Source organism: Oncorhynchus nerka, linkage group LG7 (assembly GCF_034236695.1).
Source record: "Oncorhynchus nerka isolate Pitt River linkage group LG7, Oner_Uvic_2.0, whole genome shotgun sequence".
Classification (NCBI taxonomy): Eukaryota; Metazoa; Chordata; class Actinopteri; order Salmoniformes; family Salmonidae; genus Oncorhynchus; species Oncorhynchus nerka.
The window spans coordinates 70,917,815-70,925,591 of record NC_088402.1 but is presented as its reverse complement, the minus strand read 5'-3'; the positions used below and the strand labels follow the sequence as shown (position 1 = coordinate 70,925,591).

General features: G+C 42.3%; 1 protein-coding gene across 3 annotated transcripts; it reads right to left on the bottom strand.

Annotated features, from left to right (window-relative positions):
- Window positions 1-597: 597 nt before the first annotated feature.
- On the bottom strand, window positions 598-7,362 carry LOC115132301 (uncharacterized). Of its 3 annotated transcripts, none has more exons than XM_029664795.2 (5): window positions 6,623-7,362; window positions 3,424-3,887; window positions 3,160-3,319; window positions 2,020-2,404; window positions 598-1,424 (listed from the first exon to the last, which is right to left on the bottom strand). In XM_029664795.2, exons 1-5 carry the CDS (start codon window positions 7,058-7,060, stop codon window positions 1,420-1,422), a joined length of 1,452 nt encoding a protein of 483 aa, XP_029520655.2. In that variant the 5' UTR covers window positions 7,061-7,362; the 3' UTR covers window positions 598-1,419. The 3 variants fall into 3 exon arrangements, with proteins under 3 accessions (XP_029520655.2, XP_029520653.2, XP_064876857.1); XM_029664793.2 differs by having other exon boundaries at window positions 3,424-3,890; window positions 6,623-7,360; XM_065020785.1 differs by lacking the exon at window positions 6,623-7,362 and adding an exon at window positions 5,162-5,429 and having other exon boundaries at window positions 3,424-3,890.
- Window positions 7,363-7,777: the final 415 nt, after the last annotated feature.

Here is a 7,777-nt window from a genome sequence, read left to right as displayed (position 1 = left end):
AGACAGGAAACAACCACCCACAAACCCCAACACAAAACAAGCTACCTAAATATGGTTCCCAATCAGAGACAATGACTAACACCTGCCTCTGATTGAGAACCATATCAGGCCATACATAGAAACGGACAAACTAGACACACAACATAAAATGCCCACCCAGCTCACGTCCTGACCAACACTAAAACAAGGAAAACACAAAAGAACTATGGTCAGAACGTGACAATTACAGGCCTCTCTCATCTTTTTAAGTGGGAGAACTTGCACAATCGGTGGCTGACTAAATACTTTTTTGCCCCACTGTATATATGCTGCTAAGTAACACTAAGTGGGACCACCATTCACAGCAGTAAATGATTAGGAATGTAAAAATGTCAACGCAACAGGGGACTCAGATGCAGTACAGGCTACAGAGTTGATTGTACACAGAGAATAAGTGTGTCACTGCCACCACATGTTCACTCCATGTCCCTGGAATGAAGGCATTTTCTGCAACTGTATAATTACAAGACTGTATCCAACACATTCACTTCAGTTCATATGAGATACTACTCAATCAATCATTAAAAAATATTTTAAAAACATGGAGACAGAGTTCAGTTTAAAAATAACGGAGGAACCAGGGTTTATTTGATTAAAGATGCATCACAGAGATCTGAGATGAGCAGTACGTTGTGAGAGACAGAAGACGAACCCATGCCTTGGCAGTAACAGTGCACTTTGCGTACAGACAAAAGTCAAAAGAAAAGTGAAACAAAAATACAACATTTGAGAATTTCATAGATATGGCCCTTGCTACCCCCCCATACTATTCCTGTAGTAAGCGGTTTTGACAGTGTAAACAAATAGGATACAGTAACTTACGTTCAGTAACTTTAGTTCCGTATCCCTTATTCCAATCAAAATCCCAAGACACATTTCAGACAATGACAAAAGGAAAGCCCATCTCATGTCAACAAGACAGGCACATTTTGTCTTTGTTTGATTGTGTGTGACAGTGTGTGAGTGAATGAGTGTTTTTTCTGTTTGCTTTTCATTTTCTCCCTGTCACATTGAACTCTGACGGCTAGAACTGAGCTTGCAGAAAAAGTGTGACAGTTTGGTGTACAGAAAATAATCTATAGAAATACAGCTGTGTTGTTAAAATAGATGAAGGCTTCTTGAGGTTGGTATTGGCAGGTGAGTCCTGAATATTATTAACCATTGCCTGACCAGGTAGCCTTCTCAAACACACATTCATTGAGGTAACAATACTGATTCCAGAGAGTTGTGTGGATTCTATTGACCAGCCATTTCCCTTGGAGAGACAAACAATATGTTTATTGCACCTCAACATCAGAAATGCCTTCCCATTTGTCACGATGCAGACTGAACGTGTCCATTATCCTCTGTGAGTGTGGTGGCTGTCATTGCTGCTTACATTCACACTGTAATATAGAATAACATTACAGTTAACATTACAGTTATTAGACAGGTCAATGGCAATGTTCTTCACTAAAGGTCTTAGAGCCGACTACGCAAATCAGAAAAACATTTCATATACTATTGCCCACAACAACCTTTAGTGAGGAACATTGCTCTACCAATGAGAGAAGATATTGATACCCTAAATGGTCTGTTGTCATACTTTGAAAGTGGAGTCAATAACACTTCACATTATATGGAGTACAGGTTACATTAATTGCATTTTGCTCCTATACCTGTGTAATAACACTGCAATTAGACTAGTAACAACATTGTATTAAGAGCTCCTCACTTGAAACAACAATTTCTGTAAGGTCAGGCCAAAAGAGGTCACAGATAAATTGTAAAAGCCTTGAAATAAAGATGAATAACCTGTGCACATAACATCAGCCTGGTGAAGGGCTGATGAGGACTTTGCGTTGAAACGATGCACAATAACAATGCGGGAGCATTCATCGGTGTGCAGGGATCCATCTTTATTTCTTCATTTGTACCCTGCACCTTGCAGTAACTGGAGATTTGTACTCTAGTTTGAAATAGATTTTAAGACAGACTTACATTCCTCCTCAGTAGAGGCCTCATCTTCTTCCAGTTGTTCCTCCTCTTCCTCCACGGCCTGCTCCTCCTCTTGCTCATCTTCTGCTTCATAATCCTCTTCTTCTGCCTGCTCTTCTACATTCTCTACTGCCTGCACCTCCTCCACCACCTCCTCTGGTGCTGCCTCTGCCAAGTCCTCCTGCTCCTCCTCCACCCCCTCCTCCTCTGCAGAAGCAGTCTGTTCCTCTGTGACAGCCGAATCCTCATGTACAACAGACTTCCCATCTAAGTGAGCCACCTCCTTCTCTCCCACATCCTCAGCAGGAGCAGCCTGCTCCTCTTCCGCAGAAGCAGCCTCTTCCTCCACCTCCTCTGAGGGCTCATCTGCTTGACCCCCTCCTTCAAGCTGAAACAGACATAATTATAGTTAGTACTTAGGGGAAGTACAGGGCCTATGGTTACTTTGTAATCACATTGATGTCATTTATTTGGCCTACATTACAGTATATGAATGGGAATACAACATTTACCCAGAATTCATCAGAGAATCCACAGCAGGCAATTAGCCTCTACACCCTAATGGGTTAGCAGCAATCTCATAAAAGTTCCCCATGGGCACATACTAGGCAAAAATAGTTACGAGAATGTGCATGCTTCTCTGTACAAAATACACCTCTGTACAAATACATGTTAGGAACACTAATGCTTAGATGAGAAACTGTGAAGAAAAGGTTTTAAAAGGCATTATAAACTGGGTGGTTCAAGCTCTAAATGTTGATTGGCTAACAGCTGTGGTATATCAGACCGTATACCACAGGTATGACAAAACATTTATTTTTACTGCTCTAATTATGTTGGTAACCAGTTTATAATAGCAATAAGGCACCTCGGGGAGTTTGTGGTATATGGCCAATATACCACGGCTAAGGGCTGTATCCAGGCACTCCGCGTTGCGTCGTGCAAGGGAACAGCCCTTATTCGTGGTATATTGGCCATATACCATACCCCCCCGGGCCTTACTGCTGAAATAACCTGCGACCAGTCCTAACGTACCACTATATGAGACAATTCATAAACTGAAGTATATTTGAGGGTGACCCAGTCCCCTTCTACCACAATATTCTAAACCCTGGCATGTGTGAGACTTCCTGTAGTCGTTACCCGGGCGACCTGTTTCTGCACGACCTCCAGCTGAGCGTGAAGCTCATAGTGCAAACTGTGAGCCGGTGAGTTCTGCTCCTGCAGGCTTTGTTGTACTGTCACCAGCTGCCCCTCTCTGGCCTGCTGGGCACTCTGAGACTGCACTGTCTCAATCAGTTCTCTGAAACGCAGGTATGCATACACAGTGAAACCAACCAATACATTGGAAGATACAACAACACCAAACATTTCAAACCTCTTTCCAATTCCCAGTACACTACATACTTGACACTTGTGATCTCCGCTGTACTGGCCTCCAGTTGAGCCTTGTTGGCAGACAGCTGTTCCTTCAACCCCAGGAGGTCTGATGCCTGGCCCTCCATGGTGGCACTCAGGGTGCCCAGCAGCCCTGCCCTCTCGGCCAGGCTCCCTGTCAGGCCCTCCACGCTCTGGGCCAGCTCTGTGCTCAACCCCGCCAGGCCCTCCACCTGCAGCCGGACAGCCTCAAACTCCTCGCTCTTCCCCTTCAGCATGGCCTGCAGCTGAGTCAGCTGCTCCGTGGACACAGTGGCCTGCTGTATCTCAGCCAGCTGGGCGTTCATCTCTGTGTGGAGGGAGAGGACCTGGGCGGGCAGGTCTAAGGTCTTTAGCTGCTCAGCCATGGCCAGGGCCATGACTACTTGCTTCTGGGCCAGCGTGTAAGACTCTTCCAGGGTGTTGAGGCGAAGCTCTAAGTTACTGGTACTGTGCTGCTGCAAGGACATGAAACAGAAATAGCTCAGAGTCAGCGCATAGTGCAGCCAATAGCAAGTAAGTGAGCAATCTTTATCAAGTATTTGACCTCTCATGCTATTCATCCTGACAGAAAACGATCTATTGGTTGAGACAGTTACAGTAAGTGAGTGTAAAGAAATGAGAACAAGATATTGACCAGGTTGACCTGTAGAATAATCCTATGATTTAAGTAGGCCAATTTAATTCTGTCAGCAGTTAAGTGAATCCACATCCTGGCCCCATCAGTGACGAAGTCCCACTGTGTGAAGGCTAACCTGTGATCTTATAAGTTAAGGATGGTCTCCCTTCCTGTGCCGGGGAAATACCACTTTAATGACTCTCCCCACAGTATGAGGACAGAACACTGTGGCTGCTTTCTAGCAATACTGACACTATTCATAGGATACTAGCTCAAGCATTTACATTTTACACATTAGTAATTTAGCAGATGCACTTATCCAGAGCAATTTACAGTTAATGCATTCATCTTAAGATAGACAACCACATATCACAGTCATAGTAAATACATTTTTACTCAATAAAGTAGCTATCATAAAAGTCAAAGTTAGTAAGGGGGAAAAGAGTGACGTACGAGTGTTAGTTCACCAAAAGCTTACTTGTTCTGAATTCCTGCCTCTCAACAATAGGGGTTCACCTTACTCTGCATGCAGAAAGTCTCTGACTCTGGCCCCTCAAGTGTTGCACAATCCCTAGCCTGAAATGGAATTTCCTGAACTGGGGGCAAACAAACGTTCACTCATGGGTGTAACAGCTACATAGGTTACTCACTTTCTATATTTGCTGTGACCCACAAGGTGAAATTGTGGCATAGTGTGTGTATGGTGCGGTCAATGTGCAAACATGTTAACATGTTAAGGATTTTTATGTGGAAAATCACATGCCTGTATTTAGCCCTGCAACCAGGTGTTGACAGCCAACTTTTTGCCTTGTAAAAGAACTTCAACAAACTTGTGAATGCTGGTTTCCTATCTCTCAACAGTGTGTATGAAGTACCTGTAATACCTGTATGTGGGGCCATGGTTTAATACTACATAATGACTTCTCATTGACGCAGGGTATTTTGGTATGTATAACACATGTTCCAAAGTAACTTAGAACATGCATTAAGCATGTGCAGATACTAGCGCATATACCTCCTCATCCTAATTGGGAAGTAAATTGAGCCCATAAACCGGGTTCAATTAGTCTACAAATTCCCCTCTGCACTAATTGTTTTGGAAACACTCACCCGGGTGGCCACATCTGAATCGGTATAATCTTTAGAACATGTTTCTATGTATGATAAAAGACCAGCCAGGGAACCAGAAGCTGGAAAACTAATAGGAGTGCATGTTACAGGGACTCACCACAAGTAAGGTCAATATCGAGTGTTGTAGCAGGCTATTTTTATCCCCATATAGACAACTGGCTTCTTTATTTGAGCCACTGCACAGTGCACACTGAAATCAGTACCATGACTATGTGAAGCATGGTTTCAAGCAGGGTCAACTGCTGTAAGACTGGAGTCGAATTGAAAGTAGAATGTGTTTATTTCAAAACGCTTATACAGTTCATCTTTTATTGAAATATGTCTATATTCTAGGGACATTCAGTGGCTTATGTTATGTACCCTAACAAACTATTGGTGCAGTCAGTGTTCCCACATTGTAGGTCAAATTGAATCCCCATTACAAATGGCAACAGCTGCATGATGTGCACCTCAACCTAGTCTCAGAGCATTTCGTCTTATTCTGTACATAAAACTGAGACACTCCATTTAGTATGATGTTACATTTCATATGGTACAGTATGTATTAATTTGTGGATGTCCACCACCATTTTCCTATAATATGTTACGAATTACAATTAGTATCATAAATTATGAATTTGCAAAACGTACATGTTTCGAATTTGCAGAACATATATGTTATGAATTGTAGCAAGGTGGCTAGTTGGCTAACATTAGCTAAGCTAGGGGTTAGGGTTCAAGGTTAGGGTTAAGTTTAGGAGTTAGGGTAAATGGTTACGGTTAGGAAAAGGGTTAGCTAAAAGGGTTAAGGTTAGAGTTGGGGGAAGGGTTAGCTAACATGCCAGGTCGTTGCAAAGTAGCTAAAAAGTAAGAAGTAGTTGAAAAGTTGCTAATTAGCTACAATGCTAAAGTTATTCGAACTCACAAGCTTTGGGTTGCTAGACGTTCGTATTATAAGTGTTATACGTACAACCAACCACCCTCATATATTTTTTTGCCATAAGTAACTATCTGTGTTATGTAAACATTGCAAACTTAACATATCATACTAAATGGTGTGTCTCTGATTTACGTACAGAATAAAACGATATGCTCTGAGACCGGGTTGCGCACCTTGACAGGGGTTAGAAATAGAATAATTTGCGACTCACTTCGGTTCAGTGTCTTGGCAATATTACATCAGAACTATCATATCCTATCCTGAAATGTTGCTGAAAACTGCAGGCAGGCTATAGGAAGGCATATACATACCGACTGCTAGAGATTTCCAACTGAATGCAAAATAAATTAGGACGGTCAGAATAGTATTGCAATGGGTCTAAACACAGAAGGATTTTGATCACAAAAAACGTTGCACAGAATGTTATTTTGACAATTTGCTGACGCATGGAAACTTCAGAGCCTTTGTAATGCGCCTATTATTTTTGCCCATGGTCTTATTACGCATGGTTAACTATTTACCTTTTCATTTGTCTGTCGAATTTCTTCCTGGAAGGACTGAAGCGTCACCATCTTCATCTGCATGCCCATGAAGTTGTCTGCTAAGTAGGTTATACTTTGGTGCTGCTGGAAACAGAACCATGTCCCGGTGGCACCTCCGATCACAATCATAAGGAATGAAATGAACAATATCACATTCTGGTTTCCACCTCGCGCCTCCGGTTCTGAAGATTCATGAATCAAATGGTTAAAGTCTTCGTGGTTGTGTTTGTTCTTCTTCCCTCGGTGCTTTGCTGTCATTTTAACACAGTAGCGTAGTAGTTCCAACTGTATAATGGCCAGAGGTGGTGAAGGAGCGGTGGTGGAAAGATGGATGTTTGCTCCGGTGCTGCGGTGACTTCTCCAGACACGTTTCTTGTATTCATTAATTGATATTACAACGCGTAAATTGGTCCTCATTCAATACCAGTAAACAAAGTAGCAAAAAGAGAGAGTTCTTAGTGAAGGGGTGGTTTGGGCTGCAAATAAGAAAATAAAGAAGCGTGTGGTACCCCGTTCCAGAAAGAGAAGAGTGCGCGAGAGGCGTTTAGTGCCCGAGAGTGGCTCGTCTCCCTGTAACGTGTGCTGCTCAGTCTTACCTATTCAGTCCCTCCAGGATTCCACGATTATTGTGTTCAAATTAGTCGCAAAATGCGAAATGCAGTGACGAGAGAACAAGTTTGTTGACTTCTGGCTTCATTTAACGATATTATGCTGTACATGTGCGTTGATTGGTTGAAATTGCCAGCCCTCTTTTTGTAATGCGGCGTTGGGTCAGTTTTGTGAGAAAATGTTGCTACGAATTGACTGTTTAATGCCGAAATAGTGCAGTGATTGGTCAAATTTGCAAGTCCTTGCTTGCATAATATGCGGGGAATCGTTGATTTTGCAACTAAAACATTTTGATAGCAGAATCCTGAAGGGACTGAATAATACAAAGTCCAAACTTGTGGTAATGATGTACAGTGCACTCGGAAAGTATTCAGACACCTTGACTTTTTCCACATTTTGGTTAAGTCACAGCCTTGTTCTAAAATAAATGCATTTTTCCCTCATCAATCTACACATAATACCCCATACTGACAAAGTGAAAACAAGTTTTTAGAAATGTTATTACAAATAAAATGTATTACAAAT